Raw genomic sequence first — 16,666 nt, 5'->3', positions numbered from 1 at the left:
TTAGTATTTGAGACCATTCTTTTTAATTTGTTCAGTTTCCTAATTTTTGATTTTTGCCTGTGTCTTATGAATTGATATCTGATACTTTCTTAATATTTCTTTTCCATATTTATTTTTCTGTAGGAAATACTAGAATCAGCTTGTTCACTTTAAAAAATCCTTTTTCTTTTTAAGGTTATCATGTGAAATGCATAGATTACTGTAGGGAGAACTAAAATGTCTTTGGAATATTGAACCTTGATAGGTATATTAGCATATACCTTCTTAATTCATAATTTTAACCTATAAAGTTAGTATCTGTGTATTGCTATTTTATTGTGACTTTTTCTAAAAATAGTTTTCTCATGCCTTTTCCTTTAGTATGCAAGTAGTCATGATTTTTTTTAGCCTGTGTGGTGATTTATATGTATACCTTTTTCTAACATGCAACCTCTTTATAAATTTCTGGTGTGAAACCTCAGTCACATGTTTTAGTTTTGATTTTTATATAGATTCTTGGATTACTTTTGATTGCTTTAAAGATTTATTTTATTTATTTATTTTTATTAGAGGAAGGGAGGAAGGGAGAGAGCAAGAGCCACAGAGAGCGGCAGAGGGAGCCAGAGAGGGAGCGAAGCAGACTGTAGAGTGCAGAGCCTGAGCCCGATTATGACCTGAGCTAAAACCAAGAGCTGGCTGCTTAACTGACTGGGCCACCCAGGCGCCCCTACTTTTTGATTGTTCTAAAATTCAAATTCCGGGATCCCTGGGTGGCGCAGCGGTTTGGCGCCTGCCTTTGGCCCGGGGCGCGATCCTGGAGACCCGGGATCGAATCCCACGTCAGGCTCCCAGTGCATGGAGCCTGCTTCTCCCTCTGCCTGTGTCTCTACCTCTCTCTCTCTCTCTCTCACTGTGTGCCTATCATGAATAAATAAAATAAAATAAAAAAAAAAGAAAAAAATATTCAAATTCCTAGCTTTCTTTTAGAATCCTTAAATATAACAGACTTTGAAAATTTTTGAAAACGAAATAATTCTCAGAATGCATGAGATATATGCATCATTGTGGTAAGTCGGGAGACCACTTTTAGAACTGTAATACTTATTTATTGTACAGTTGACCCTTGAACTGTGCTGGGGTTTGGGGGCATCAACCCTTACATTGTTGAAAACTGCGTATAACTTTTGACTCCCGGCAAAGTTAACTAACCCTTACATTGTTGAAAACTGCGTATAACTTTTGACTCCCGGCAAAGTTAACTACCGTATTTCTAATATATTATGTATTTTTTTACCCCACCCCTTACAGATGTATTTTATATTGATTGAAAAGGGGGAAGTTGCCAAATGACAATAAGCAAAGGGAGGGCAGAGAAAGGTACTGGGTAGGCTGAACATCAGGACTCTCTCCTGCTTTCAGCATTCCTCATCCCACTACCTGTGTGCAGGGTAGTTCACTGAAGCCGTGAGCTGAGAGGCAGTGAAGGAACCAGCTCTGGAGAGGGATTCTTGCTGAAGTGGCAGGGCCAGCCACTGATCATACTTGGCCAGGGATCTCAGAAGGATACCACATCACCAGTGGGGCTGGGAGGACCCCAGGGTGACAAGAGGAAGCCTGCAATGCAGAGCAGACGGCAGGGAGGGGTGCTGTCCACCAGCCTGAATGTTCTTCAGGTTGATGAGCTAATACCCCAGGGATCAGCGGCTCACCTCTTGCCAGCGTGTCCTGTCGGCGGAAGCTGCCTTAGAACCATGTAGGAAGCCAAGTGGATCAAGCCATCCTAGAGAGATGGAGGGGTGCTCCGCCTTCCCTAAGATGTTGCATAGAAGGAAGTTTTCTGCATTTCTGGGTAGTGGACAAGGAGGAGGTGTTACTCCAGGATCCAGCTTCGCTAACTTTGGATGGGGATGAGGAGACACACGGTACCTCATTTGGCTGTACCATACTTACGGGCCAAAATCCGTGTATAAGTAGACCACCAGTTCAAACCTATGTTGTTCAGGGATCAGCTCTACTAATGTTTATTTTGGCTTCAAAATTATTGTTAAGAGAATCATTTTGCGCTCTTCATCTTGCTTCTATCACAGGAATGTTTTTGACAAGGAGATGTAGAATTCTTTGTTGTTATTAAATCTCAAGCAAATGTGCTTGTGTTAGAACATTCATGTTGAAGCTGTTCTGTGGTCTAGAGTTATCAGAAAAAAAAATGTAACCACCTCACCTGTCTCTGCATGGACCTGTCTCCGTTCTCACTAATGCAGTGTTAGTGCACCTCCGTTCTCACTAATGAGGTGTTTTCCCTCTTAACAGGTTCATTTTAACTTGCAGTATACAAAACCAAATACGTCACTAGGAGATGTTCAGTCAGGAACAACCATTAGTATGCCTTGCTCAACTGATAAGGAAAAGTAAGTATTTGTTGGCATAAAATTTAATGTTTGTAATTTTGAAGGTCATCTTAAATAATTTTTATCAGTGTTTGAAAACTTTGCCCAACTAATTCATTTGTGACATTGTAAGTTGCTCATCAGTGAGATTGAAGCTGAATTCCTTTTATCTATTAGAGATATCCCATATTTTTTTTAAACTGTATGATACAGTTTAACATACAGTAAAATTTATTTTTTAAGAGGTTTCCTACGTAACTGAAGAGCTTACCTTTCATATGCTTTTGGGCAAGTAGATAGAAATCTTACTCCTTTTTCTGTGGTTTTTGTTTTTGGCTGTGTCTGCTTCTGAAGCTTTCCATCTTTCTGAATTAATGCTTCTGTTGTAAAGTACTCTGAGAAGCCAGCTATTGTATTTTAACTTTTTAATTTTTTAAGGACTTCATGACTTTAGAGAGAGAGAGCACACGTGCAGTGTGGAAGGTAGAGGGAGAGAAGCGGACTTCCTGCTGAGCAGGGGGTCTGACACCTCCACCCTAGGACCCTGAGATCATGACCTGAACAGAAACCGAGTCAGACCCTTTACCGACTGACTTACCGGGTGCCCCAGAAGTCAGCTATTTTAAACTGCTAGAATTCTTTGCTAAGAATAACAAGGTTGTGAGATTAATACCTACCAAAGTAATCTTTAATTTGTGACTTGTTTTGCCTATTCAGAAATGGCTTCCTATTTTTTAGATCTTACACAAGTTTTACAGAGTGAAGTTTGTTGCATCAGTGAGTTGTGACTAAATTAAACAACTCATGGAAACCTGTCTCTGCGTAGTCGCTCTGGTACATTAACAGATGTTTGTAATATTTTTTTATTCTTCTTACTTAAAATTTAATCACGTTAAGGCCTGTCTGCTGACAACTCATTATCAGTGAGCTATCCTCATTCCAGTATATTGCAGAATAAGTGACTAACAGTTCTTATCCTAATTCTCCGGCTCTTATTTATTGGCTTCTCTAAAATTGGCACCAACATGAGTATTACACTAGTTCGTGAGCCTCTCTTTTAAGAAAGCAGAATTCTTTGAAGTCTTGAAGTGTATGTATTCTATTTATTTTCACATTTGTTCAGCAGGCAGAGCATCTGGAATTCATGTTAATGATAGAATGCCAGGTTTATGTATTTAACTCTGTCATACTTACCAAGAGCAGTGTTACTTGCAGAAAATATATTTGTGGTACAAAATCAAACATAATCATGTGTCCATAAAATTATTATTATTTTTTTTTATTTTTTTTTAATTTATTTATGATAGTCACAGAGAGAGAGAGAGAGAGGCAGAGACACAGGCAGAGGGAGAAGCAGGCTCCATGCACCGGGAGCCTGATGTGGGATTCGATCCCGGGTCTCCAGGATCGCGCCCTGGGCCAAAGGCAGGCGCCAAACCGCTGCGCCACCCAGGGATCCCCCATAAAATTAGTACTGTTCAGCTATTTTGAGTATTTTCGGTTGATAATTGTTTTTTTTTCCATTGTCATCTAGGAGAAAGTGGCAGTGGGTATCAAAGGTTAAAGAAGAAAAGTTAAAATTGAGGGCAACACCTTTTTACCCAATTATTTTCTGAAAATTAGAAAAAGACCATTTAAATTCTTGTTATAAGGAACTACTAGAGAAAGGAATATGGTGGTGGAAAGGGGAAAAACACAACTACATAAATGCCCCCCATGCTTTTCCAAAATTTTGTATTTGTATTCATCTGACTAGAATTCATTATTTTAATAGTGCATATTAATAACTTTGAAGTAGTATAAAATTTTGAAGAGCTTTTGGCAAAGGAAAAATATTTTTTATTTTTTAAAGTAGGCTCCACACCTAGCGTGAAGCCCAACATGGGGCTTGAATTCACAACCCTGAGATCGATACCTGAGCTGAGATCAAGTCGGAGACTTAACCGACTGAGCCACCCAGGTGCCCCTTACTCGTATTCTAAATATGAGATGAGATAGAAATTATTAAGTAGTAAGGATATTCTTGAAGCATGAAAATGTGTTTTCATTCATCACATATCACTTATGCACTACTGTCTTAGTTTCATAGTACTAGAGTTTCCATTTCCCCTATATTCTTTATCTTAGCTCTTCAATTTATTAGTGTTATTTATTATACTGCTTAGGGAAGAAGGGTACTTTGGTTTATGGATAAATTACTTGTTTAAGAAACCAGTGAATGATTTTTGAACAAAGCTATAAAGTTATATTTATTTTTATATATGTGTGTCTGTAGATTAGACAAACCTTCAAAAATACCTATTAAAGTGAAAATAAGTCTTTATTAAAATAAATACTATTTTCCTTTCAAGTGGTGCAAATTTAGGGCTGGAATCCAAATACCTGAAGAAAAGGGAAGATAGCATTCCTTTACGTGGGCTCAGCCAAAACCTGTTCAATAATCCAGGTGAGAAGACATTTCTGAAATGGATTTTATGCTGTGGTTTGACCATATTATATAAAAACTTGTGAATACAAATAATCTTTTTCTGTCCTCATTTGCAGACCATCAAAAAGATGGCACTTTAGGAGCCTTACAGACCTCTTCAAAACCCGCAGTGCTCCCTTCTCCATCTTCAGCATACTTCCCTGGGCAGTTAACAAACAGTTAATGCTAGTGTTATCTTTTATTTTTTATTGAACTTTTAGAAATCCCCATGGTTTAAAAATAACATGAACAGATCCTAAGCCAGCAAGTTTCAATTAGAAAAATTATTAGATTGTTTGGATCCTTTTTAAAGTACTGCTGTTGTCTTATGGCAAGCTAGAGGAGCCAGTTTTATACTTGGTGGGCTTGGAGTGAAGATTCTGAGTAAATGACACTTTAGTTTGGAACATGGTATTTTAGAATAATAGTAGGAGTTTTATTAAATGAGTCCTTAGAAATTCTCAAGTTCCAAGGAAAGAGTTGATCCTAATAAGGGACATTCTAGTCATATTGAGTATATAGGTAAATGAAAACCTGCTCAGACATAATATGAAGCCAAAGAATGTTAATAATTCCTTTATTTTCATTGGTAAAATAAAAGTTTTAAATTTGACATCTGAAAATTATGAGGGAAAATGATTACCTCCAAAGATATCTATATTATTGATATTTACAGTAAAGGGAAAAGTCCTAAAATTACCTTCAGTGAATGAAATTAATCCTTCATAGCAAGTAAATATTTTCCTTGTTAACATCTTTAAATTAGCTATTGAACAAGTCTACTAAGTAATTTTGATAAATTATAAAAATAATTTGGACAATGTATTTTTATGACCAGATTAGGTATAAAGTGCTTTTAAATCATTTGAGCTGCAAAGTTTATACGATTTTAATGCTTACTGGAAAGTCCACACTCACCTGGTTTTTCTTTCTTTGGAGTTTTATTAGTTATGCAGTTAAATCTGTATTAGTGGAATGTTTTAAAAATTAGTACTAAATAAGAACATCATGAATATTGTATTTATAATATCAGAGCAGGTTCATTTTAATGTTTGCTTAATAAAGTAGGCAAAATAAGTAACTGTTAAAAGTTACTTTTTTCTCTCTCCTGTAACCAGTTTCAAGTAAGAAGTATTTGTAAAAAATTAGGTTAAAAAAATTTCACCCAATCAAGGGATCCCTATTTTGTTGTTGATGACCACCCAATACAAGTGGCATTCTCTTATGAAACCTATAGATCAGTTTTTGCAAAGATTTATTTTTTTTTTATTTTTATTTATTTATGATAGTCACAGAGAGAGAGAGAGAGAGAGGCAGAGACATAGGCAGAGGGAGAAGCAGGCTCCATGCACCGGGAGCCTGATGTGGGATTCGATCCCGGGTCTCCAGGATCGCGCCCTGGGCCAAAGGCAGGCGCCAAACCGCTGCGCCACCCAGGGATCCCAGTTTTTGCAAAGATTGCTAACGCTTATGTGATATTTAAAAAACTCTTTTTAAGAACTTTACTACACAGAGGAGACATTCAATATATTAATACCAATGTCACTGGGTTCATGATAAGACAAAGAATTTAGTATTTGCTAATATTTTTCTGAGGCCACAGTATGGAGTCTTATGATACATTGAAACTCTGCTGATAGTTGCAGTCTTAACTAGGGGTTTATCCTAAAAAATTTAGTAACTCTTATTGGGCAGTGACTTTAATATATGAGTATTAGTAAGAATACTTGGTTACAGTAACTTGAAAGTACTTACTAATAATCTGGAAAGTAGCCTCTTGGTGATTTTAGAATTTTTCCTGTAAATATTATGTAATATATAAAAAACATTGTGACAGGGTTTGGATGGGATTTATGACATACAGGGAGTTCTTTTTTATTTGAAATTGTTTTGCAGTTCTGCAGTGTACAGTTGTACATGTGTTAATAATCACAAGGTCGCACTTAATGTATTTCTGTAAACTGAGCTTTGTTAAATAAAGTATTTATGGAGTATGACGTGTATATAAAAACAAACCGGATTGATCTGCAACTATTGACTGTGCTTTGTGCTTAGAATTTAAATAATTCCATTTAATTTCGTTTTGTCTTCCTACAGGAGTATTTTGTAGTGAGGGAGAAAAAAAGGGGATTGAAAGGAGAAAGGTGTAAAGCTTTGATTTGTTACTGTAAAAATGATTAAGGTAACAAATAAAGCCAAAACAGACCTTACAGAGGGAATCACAGATCAAGACTTTCTTTTAAAAAAAAATCATTAAAATATTTAATTTTATTAACAGAATATTTACATTTAAGACCTTATTTAACCATAGTGAATGTTCCAAGTTTAAAAAGCATTGAGCAATAACCACACACAAGATGAAAACAGTGTAAACTATACAATACTTTATGTACAATTTTTACAAAGTAACACTTTTTTAAATAATATAACTGGACACAAAAATATACACTTTAGAGAAATTCACATCAGTAATTGTATAAAGCTCTCTTCTAGGGTCCTGAAAATTTAGGACAAACATTAGCTCTGTAAATAAAGTGTTACTGTGACAGTCCTGAAAGGCCACTATATATATTTATCTACATATAGATATCACATTGACATTTTCAAGGCTACCAGCTTTACTATATAATTTTTAGATTATGTATTCAAGTGTTGAGGTTCTTATGATTATGCAAACATTAAAAGAATAGTGGTATAAGTAGCTGGGGAACAGATTCGAGCCAGCATTTAGATTTACAGACTCTACCCCAATTTAAATTCTAAATGGCTGATATTTTCTCATTTCAAAAACAGTGGTGAATATTTAAAATAAAACTACTACAAACAAGCTTGAAACATGATTCAGATTTAGTACAATTTTCTTGAGTGTTTTTTTTTTAATGCAAACAATTCATTTACCATTTCTTTACTTTAGTACATCTGCATTAAGGCTTTGAATTATTTGACCCAAGATTTTACAATGTTAAAACGAACAGGTGCATAACCGTACTACGTACTCTGTCTCGCTGTGAGTCAGCATAAATAAAGTTAAAGCTCAACACCTGAAGGAAATGGTAGCAGAGACGTTGCTAGTATCTAAGAAGGTACGTATATAGTTTTTAATTAAAGGATGTATAATAAAACAAAAAGCTTAGTGGCAAGAAATTGGTGCTAATAAACAAAAGGTTTCTTTTCAAAAGAAATTGTAACATCTTTGGAAAACTGTCCGGTTCTGGTTCTTTCTTTAGTTCCCACGGAGTTCATGCAGATACATTTCTTAAGACAATCTTAAAGTACATTGTAGATGGAAATGGAATGTACATCCAGAACTATAGGTGAAAACTAAGACCTGGGTGTGATAGAAAAGTCTTCCTGATTTCGGTCATCACACGTTTGTGTCCTGGAGTAAAGGTTCTTTGGCCTCTCCTGGCGCTTGTGTACTATGAGGATGGCTGTGACTGCCACAGTGCTTTCTCCAACTGCTGGACCGTAAGCTTAAATTGGTATGTTCTGGAATAAACAAGGCAACAAGCAGAGCCAGCAGTACGGAACAGGCTCCAAAGAGGAAGGGGGGGCCAGGGATGATCGAATTCTGAGGAAGAAAAAGATAATTAGGATTTTCACGCAGACATCTCTGCTCTTAAAAACTGCTTATCCTGTAGTAATCTCAAATTACTATGAATTCTAAGCCAAGATCCTCTCTTTCTTCATCAGAGCCACAGTTAGAAAATGCATTTGCTTTTCAGGAGAAAAGGGACACTGTTAGACTCTCACTATAAAATTCTGAGGATAACAACTGATCCAAGGAACAGAGCCAAAAGATTTTTTTTAAAACAGCCAATGCAAAAACAGACTGTCAGTTGCAGCACAAAATCTGAACACATCCTCTGAGCCTTCACCTCATTAGCTCAACAGGAAGACCTCAAAAACAAAATTAAGTAGCACACACTGTTAACTACAGTAGCAGAATCTGTGACCATTTTCTTTGAAAAGCTGAATATATTCTCTAGTAACTAATAAGTGAGGGAAACACACAGCTAATGCTGTTACCATAAGAATCAAAAAGGCCTTTGTTTTAGCCCAAAGTTACATTCATTCTTAGCAAAAACTTGCATAGCCAGTCTAACCTGTGTACAGCCCACAAACATTCTATTTAAAAGTAGTCTTAGCTGGCCAGAGGCTAAGAGTGCCTTAGCTGGCACTCTGCTAAACAAGCAAGGAACTGAGGCGCTGTTTGTATTGGCTAAAATGAGGATGTCTGCCGTTAATATTCAGTTGTACAGCAAACAAGTGAACAAAAATGGTCATCGGCACCTAACTGACTTTTCCTACAGCAGGCAGGCTTCCCACAGGGCACCTGTGTGATACGGAAGCATCTGGCAAGAGACAGCAGCACAGGCAGGCGGCAGGCGATGGGCAGCTGGCTGTTGCCAGGGCCGCGGGGCGTACCGTTGCAAACTAGAATATCTAAGTAATTCTTATATTCTCGGAGGGAAAAAGCAGGTACAGCTGATTGCAAAAAGGGGCATACAGGGGAGCACGGTCCCTTCGGCTTTGGTTTTTAAGTGTTGCAGATCTAAAATCTCCCATAAAGTTAGTGACCCAAAACCATTTATCTTTCGGTCCAGCCAAATGAACTATATTTTTTTGTCACGTGAGTGAAGAATTACCTGTTCAAAGTGGTGCTGTGGGCTTGTGTTCGTTCCCAAGTCTGTTCCTGTCATGGGCAGTTCTTTAAGTTCCACATGGAATATGTAGAAAATGAATCCATAAAGAGCTGGTCCCAGACCATTGCACAATCCTCGAATTCCTGTTATCATTCCTTGGACAACACCTAAATTGTTTACACAAATTCTGTAATGCACCGCTAATTTTTATCCCAGTACAAACTGAAGTCACTGCAAAACCAAACCTCTAAGGAGACACTAGCAGTTTGCCAAGATGGCATTAAAAAGTATTTAGAAGCCATCAGCTTTACCAAGTAAACGGATACAAATGTGAGATGAGGTAAACCCGACCTATCCGGACGCGAAGACCCCATTAAATCAGGTACAGAGTTTGAGTTATGCTTTTCTCAAATTTAAAATGCAATTTGCTTTGGCCACAGGCCTTTCCTTCCTCATTTATCAACCAAGTAAGTGATCGCTGCTGCTCTGTTGTAACACCCCTTTCCTTCCTTATGATTAGATAAAACCCATCCTCTTCAAAGAATTATCTGTTAGCGCTTTGAGAATTAAATATTCCTAACACAAAAGCCTAAGATAAAAATGTTTTCTAAGGTCTTTAGATAACTGAAACCGAAGATCCAAATAAAAGGGGGACTTAAGTCCAAGGTGTCAAGCACATCATAGTAAACACAGTGAATATAAGGTGGCCGACCTACATCAGTAGATTTTCTAGCAAAAACACGAGCCCCGTTTTCAGAGTGAGGGACATGGTTCTATACAGCCACCTGAGGACACTACCCCGGCATCAGCTTTTCCTCTTAACAGTGAAAACAATTTTAAAATCTTTATTCTGAAGGTAGACTTACAATCCTGTACTTAGGAGGGAGACAGAACATATAATCAGAATATTCTGGGCTTTTAAGTATCATGGGTTCTAACCAACTCACCTTGTTGATCAGCATCAGCAGTTCGTGAGACAAGGGCACTGACGGCCGGGAAGGTAATGCTGGACATGGCTGCTACCGCTCCAGCAGCCCACATCATCCTGTAACCAAACGCAGCAAAACAAAAGTACGTTTTCCACTGTGCCGGTCGGTCAAAATGCATACCTGAACCCAGGCAGCTGTTCCTGCAGGATGGCTGTGGTCCGGGCAAAGGAGAACTGCACTTGGCCTCGTCCTTCCCTTCCCCTGGAACTCCGGGCAGTCACTCCAAGGTCTGAGTGGTGGGGGATGGGAAGTGCGCCCAGAATAACACGCGGGACGTGCAGTACACCCAGAACCCTCGTTGCAGGTTTCCCAAGCCAGCGAGAACCTGCACACTGTTCCCCCAGACTTGTAAAAGGCGAAAGATTTATACGATCTGAAGAGAAACCAGAGTATCCCCCAGACTTGTGATTCAGTGTGAACACAGTGACCTAAGCCAAACCTTGGACATTCTGGGCTTGATACTTGAAATGTTTTAGATAATTTAAATTGTGAGCACCTCTTTGTAAAAACTAGCCAGGAAAACAAAACATCAAAACCCACTCCTGATGCTTACTCCTATCCAAATCCAAACAGAGAATGTTCAGGTGAGTGAAACATTAGTGGGAACTGGAGTTCAGGCCCAGCTGAGTGTAAAGGTGTGTGCACGCCAGCCTAACGTCCACGTCACTACTAGCCCATCACCCTGCAGGAAATTGGACTGGCAAAAAAAGCAAAGAGGCTTTTCTCCGGCATGAAGCTGGGACCAAAACAATTGGCCTTCCTCGATGAACTTCTGGTCTCTCATCAGTGGTGATCACTGATGATGCTCTAACTTTTATTTTTAACCAGAAAAACAAGGTAACTAACGGTAGCTTACAGGGCCTCGCAGCTTCGAGCGCGCCTGTTTTATCCTAATGACAGACTGATACAGATTAAATGCTTAGTAGAGATTTAGAAACTAATCTCATTTAAAAATCTAATCTGTCACATTAGGTATAAAATGTCACACCTTCCTATCCTCAAGCCATTCTAGAATATACAAATACACAAGGAATCTGTATTATATACATTTTGAGAGAAAATAAAAAGCATAGTCGGGGACAGATTAAAGCCTCATAATAACAAGCCTCATGAGTAGCATGTAAATAAGTCTGTCAATTAGGGGAGCCTGTGCGGCTCAGTCATCTGGGTGGGTGGCTCTTGACTTCGGCTCGGTCATGATCTCGGGGTCCTGGGATGGAGTCCCACGTGGGGCTCTGCACTCTGGGGGCGTCTGCTGGGGATTCGCCCTCTGCCCCTCCCCCACTCACATGCGTGCTCATGTTAAATCTTTAAAGAAAAAGTCTGTTAATTATACTTCAATAAAGCAGAAAAAAAAAAGGCAAACATCAAAATTTTTAAAATTAAAATATACCTACCAAGGTTCTGAACCAAAGCCATACCATGCCAGCTGTAGTATTTGAAATCCTAGACCCAATAAAATGGTGTTCTTATTTCCAATTGACCGCATAAGTAAACTCAAGACTATGGTCTAGAAAAGAAAAACCAGAATAGAACGGTTTACCAGAAAAGAACTTTTAAAAAATAAAAAAATAAAAATAAAAAATACCTGGTGACTTCCTTCAATCTGTAATAGAAAAAGGACTACTACCACTTTTCTACATTTTGGCTTTTCAACAATTGCCCCAAATGTATCTTGAGACCATTACTCCAGGTCATACAGAGCGAATGAAAGGTCCCTTTGCTGACACAGATCCAGATTCAGGGAAAAAGACTGAAAACAGAAAAGAACTTTCTATTCAGTACATTTCGACCGACAAATCAGAGATTGTAAGCAATAACATCAAAAGGTCTGAACTAGGACTTGGAGATCCGTTATGTGATAGCTCTAAGGTTTTTAGGGTCCATATTCTTCTCCCTGACAAAACAAAATTCCTGATGGACGTACTCTACATCCTTCATCTAAATTACTGCTGAAAGCATGATGCTTTTACAAACAGTAAACAGGTACAACAAGTGTGATTTGGGAAAGTACAGCATAAGAACAGTCTGGAAAGAGCCTGGATCATAATCTTAGCTCTTCGCTGTGTGACCCTGGGCAAGTTACTTCACTCTGGAACAGTTGTCTCTTACAAAATGGCAATAATAGTACTTACTTCAAAACTTTGCCATCTGGGACAGATGAGATGAGATTTACATAAAGTGTGTGCTCGGCACATATTAAGTGTTTAATAATATTGTGAGGGTGAGGGGACAGGATAACTGGGTGGTGGACATTAAGGAGGGCACGTGACGTAATGAGCACTGGGTGTAAGACTGATGAATCACTGACCTCTACCTCTGAACCCAATAACATGTTAATTAATTGAATTTAAATTAAAAAACAACAGGGACACCTGGGTGGCTCAGCAGTTGAGTGTCTGCCTTCAGCTCGGGGCATGATGCTGGAGTCCTGAGATCGAGTCCCACATCGGGCTCCCTACGTGGAGCCTGCTTCTCCCTCTGCCTGTGTCTCTGCCTCTCTATCTCTCATAAATAAATAAAATCTTTAAAAATAAATAAATAGGGATCCCTGGGTGGCGCAGCGGTTTGGCGCCTGCCTTTGGCCCGGGGCGTGATCCTGGAGACCCGGGATCGAATCCCACGTCAGGCTCCCGGTGCATGGAGCCTGCTTCTCCCTCTGCCTATGTCTCTGCCTCTCTCTCTCTCTCTGTGTGACTATCATAAATAAATAAAAATAAATAAATAAATAAATAAACAAACAAACAAACAGTATAGGAATTGGATAGGTTTTCCTTTTCTTTCAAAGCTAATAGAAATTTGGCATTAACTTGAGGGTGTCAGACGATATTTCTTGCCATTCTAATGAAAATATGAAATGTATTATGATAGCTAGTAAAAATAAAGAGGAAAAAGTGAAAATAATTCAGGAAATCATTAGTTGATGACTGGCTGACGTAAATATACAATTATCAAATATAAGTTTAAAACTCTTGGGATGCCTGGGTGGCTCACTCAGTGGTTGAGCAGCTGTCTTTGGCTCAGATCGTGATCCCGGGTCTGGGGATCCAGTGCTGCATCAGGCTCCCCACAGGGAGTCTGCCTCTCCCTTTGCCTGTGTCTCTGCCTCTGTGTCTTTCATGAATAGATAAATAACATCTTAAAAAATAATAATAAGATTCTTTAAATTGAGACCATCATTTGAGTTTAATCAGCTATAATCACAAGCCAGCAGAAAGCAAATGAAGGTTCTTATAAGGATTCTTGAATGATTAAGACTCACAGTTTCCTTCTCTCAGATTTCCTCTTAAATCATTAAAGACTGCATTCCATAAGGCATGGAACCTTGCTGGATTACATTCTTCTCAACAATCTCAACAATCACAACCACAAAAGGGAACTCATCCAGGGTAAGTAGCAAAGAAAAACTTCCTTATACAGGACACCCTAACTGGCAACACTGATTTTCTGAGGGCAGGAACCTTCCTTAAGGATCTGTACGTTTGTATCCCTAAGCAGCTACTGTATGTTCCTAATAAGTATGGGAAGTATGTGATTTTAAATATGTCACAATATTCTCAATAATAATGGGACAAATTACTTAGTATATAGTGAGCTAGACAAAACTTGTTTTTTTTTTTTTTAAAGATTTTTTATTTATTTATTAGAGACAGAGAGAGAGTGAGAGAGGCAGAGACACAGGCAGAGGGAGAAGCAGGCTCCATGCAGGGAGCCTGATGTGGGATCCAATCCTGGGTCTCCAGGATCATGCCCTGGGCTGAAGTCGGCGCTAAACCGCTAAGCCACCGGGGCTGCCCTTATTTGGTATTTCTTAATTTAGTGTAACTCATTTTGTCCCAAAGGTTAAATGAGTTACCTAACCAAGATGTACACAGCTAGTTAAAAGGTAACTGACAGCAGTTTTGGTCAGTTAGCCAAATATTTGCCAAGCTCCTACTATATCCCACTGCTATTCTAGGTCTAAGGGTACTGACACAAGGGTCAGAGGATCGGTCAAAGTACTGGTCAGCAAACAGAATACTTCATCTTGGGGAAAAGATGGATATAAGTTTACTGGTTTAGCAAAATAATTTCAGGTTGTAGTTGCTATTAAAAAAAAAATGAAATGATGTAGCGTGATAGAGGTGTTGCTTGAACCAGGATGGGAAGGTGAGGCTCCTCTCCTTCTGAGGTGACAGATGAATGAGGACAAGGGAAGGGGGGCGGTGGCGCTGTGTGACTATCTCAGGGAACAGAGTGCTCCAAGCAAGGGTTGACGCCAAGTGCGAAAGGCCCAAGACTGCAGCATACTCAATAGCATGGGACAAAATGAGGTCACGTCAAGTCTAGGTTTTATTCTGGTTGCACTGGAAAGTAAATTTTAAATGAGTATTAAAATTTCACTTTACAGGGGCACCTGGGTGGCTCAGTTGGTTACACATCCAACTCCTAATTTTGGCTCAGGTCATGATCCCAGGATTGTGGGATCGAGCTCTGGGACGAGTTCCATGCTCAGCGTGAAGCCTGCTTCAGATTCTCTTTCCCTCTGCTCCTCCCCCTGCTCATGCAGGCTGTCTCTCAAATAAAAGCTTTTTAAAAATTTTCATTTAAAAAAATTACTTTGCCAAGTGGTGAATAAAACTGTAGGGAGACAAATATTGAAGTGGAGAGACCAGATGGAGGCAATGGCCAAGGTTTAGACTGGCTACTAGTAATGGAGATGGGGAGAAATGCTTGAATTCAGAAAGGATTTTGGAGACAGGTGATAATCTGATGGACTGAATATGTGGTAGGGAGAAAAAAATGGCAAGAATCAACAAAAATGACACCAAGGTTTATCATGGCCCCGACAACAAGGAAGATGGTGATGCCCATCAAGGAGATGAACAGTGTGAAGGAATCCAGATTTTAGTTTTTTGAGTGTGAGATGCCCAGCAGGTGTGTCAAACTGGAGCTCAGGGACTGGCCTGGAGGCAGAAATTTGGGAGTAAACCGCATGTAGAGAACTAGATGACAACATTGAGGAAAAAGTGTGTCCAACAATATCCCTGCATTCATGTAAACATTTATTTAGTGCAAGTATTAGGAACTCCTGCCTAGTGGCACCAATGAAGCAAGGGGGACTAAAAGCCCCATAGGGCACAGCAACCATGGAGAGTGGGTGTGTCCATGTTTCCAGATCTTTTAAATTTTGGAGGAGAAGCTACACACACACATTTTCATATAACCTCCTAATTTTTAAATGCTTACTACAAATTTTTAAAAAATAAGTATGTAGGGACGCCTGGGTGGCTCAGCAGTTGAGCATCTGCCTTCGGCCCAGGGCATGATCCTGGGGTCCCGTGATTGAGTCCCACATTGGGCTCCCTGCAGGAAGCCTGCTTCTCCCTCTGTCTGTGTCTCTGCCTGTCTGTCTCTGTGTCTCTCATGAATAAAGAAATAAAATGTTTTTTAAAAAATTAAGAATGTGTGTTTTAAGATTTTGTTTTTTAAAGTAATCTCTACACCCAACATGGGGATCAAACTCCTAACCTCGAGATCTAGTCGCACACTCTACTGATTGAGCCAGCCAGGCACCATTTTTCAAGTTTTTAAAACATGGGGAAAAACCAATGACCTCTAATTTAGCACTCACTGGGGTGCAGGCACCATGCAGGGTGCTGCAGTGACCAACACGAATGTGATAAAATCCTGACCTCACGGTCTATTCAGAGCTCTACCGGGACTCACAATCTACTGAGGCAAAAATAATAAAAAATATACAGAGGTAAAAGCAATAATACAGTATGTTCTCTACCGGGATAGAGACATGCCCCGGTTAATACAGGAACTCGGAGAAAGGATAGGGCAGAGGGAGGGGACAGCAAGAAGGACAGCAGAAGCAAAGGCATGAGGGCAAGCAGTAAGACAAACAGGCAAAAATGAGGACCCGAAGGAGCCCTGTGCTGCTAGAGAGGAGGAGTAAAGACACAAGTCCTCCACTTGTGTGGAGGTCAACAGGAAATAAGTTATTCTCAACTGCACACTTGACATAAATGAGAATACAAGACGATCCTTCTAACACTGCGGTTATGTATCATACTTAATATTTTAGTTCATATAATGACAGCAATGTAATTATCAGTATTTCTATATGCATTACATACTTCCATTCACCTGTTCTGGTTTTTTTTTTTTAAGATTTTATTTATTTATTCATGAGAGACACATAGAGAGAGG

At 39.1% G+C, this 16,666-nt stretch overlaps 2 protein-coding genes and 2 long non-coding RNA genes across 6 annotated transcripts in view; 2 read left to right on the top strand and 2 right to left on the bottom strand.

The window, feature by feature from the left end:
* SASS6 (SAS-6 centriolar assembly protein) overlaps nucleotides 1-5,910 on the top strand; it is a 42,997-nt gene extending 37,087 nt beyond the window's left edge. For both annotated transcript variants that reach the window (XM_077905589.1, XM_077905590.1), the window contains exons 15-17: nucleotides 2,290-2,387; nucleotides 4,718-4,812; nucleotides 4,911-5,910. In XM_077905589.1, the coding sequence (XP_077761715.1) occupies nucleotides 2,290-2,387; nucleotides 4,718-4,812; nucleotides 4,911-5,017 (300 nt within the window). In that variant the 3' untranslated portion in view covers nucleotides 5,018-5,910. The remainder of the gene's footprint in view (nucleotides 1-2,289; nucleotides 2,388-4,717; nucleotides 4,813-4,910) is intronic.
* LOC144318552 (uncharacterized) lies at nucleotides 1,281-3,645 on the bottom strand. Its single transcript, XR_013384556.1, has 2 exons — nucleotides 3,561-3,645; nucleotides 1,281-2,164 (listed from the first exon to the last, which is right to left on the bottom strand). It is a non-coding gene; the product is annotated as an uncharacterized LOC144318552 (long non-coding RNA).
* Nucleotides 5,911-6,281: 371 nt separating the features above from the next.
* LOC144318547 (uncharacterized) lies at nucleotides 6,282-12,426 on the top strand. Its single transcript, XR_013384551.1, has 2 exons — nucleotides 6,282-10,802; nucleotides 10,859-12,426. It is a non-coding gene; the product is annotated as an uncharacterized LOC144318547 (long non-coding RNA).
* SLC71A1 (solute carrier family 71 member 1) overlaps nucleotides 7,084-16,666 on the bottom strand; it is a 39,027-nt gene continuing 29,444 nt past the window's right edge. For both annotated transcript variants that reach the window (XM_077905578.1, XM_077905579.1), the window contains exons 9-12: nucleotides 11,866-11,978; nucleotides 10,427-10,524; nucleotides 9,483-9,646; nucleotides 7,084-8,404 (exon numbers count right to left, since the gene is read on the bottom strand). In XM_077905578.1, the coding sequence (XP_077761704.1) occupies nucleotides 8,198-8,404; nucleotides 9,483-9,646; nucleotides 10,427-10,524; nucleotides 11,866-11,978 (582 nt within the window). In that variant the 3' untranslated portion in view covers nucleotides 7,084-8,197. The remainder of the gene's footprint in view (nucleotides 8,405-9,482; nucleotides 9,647-10,426; nucleotides 10,525-11,865; nucleotides 11,979-16,666) is intronic.

This window comes from Canis aureus, chromosome 8, assembly GCF_053574225.1.
Source record: "Canis aureus isolate CA01 chromosome 8, VMU_Caureus_v.1.0, whole genome shotgun sequence".
NCBI classification, from domain to species: domain Eukaryota; kingdom Metazoa; phylum Chordata; class Mammalia; order Carnivora; family Canidae; genus Canis; species Canis aureus.
Note: the sequence above shows the minus strand (reverse complement) of the source record. Positions and strands in the feature narration are given on the sequence as shown.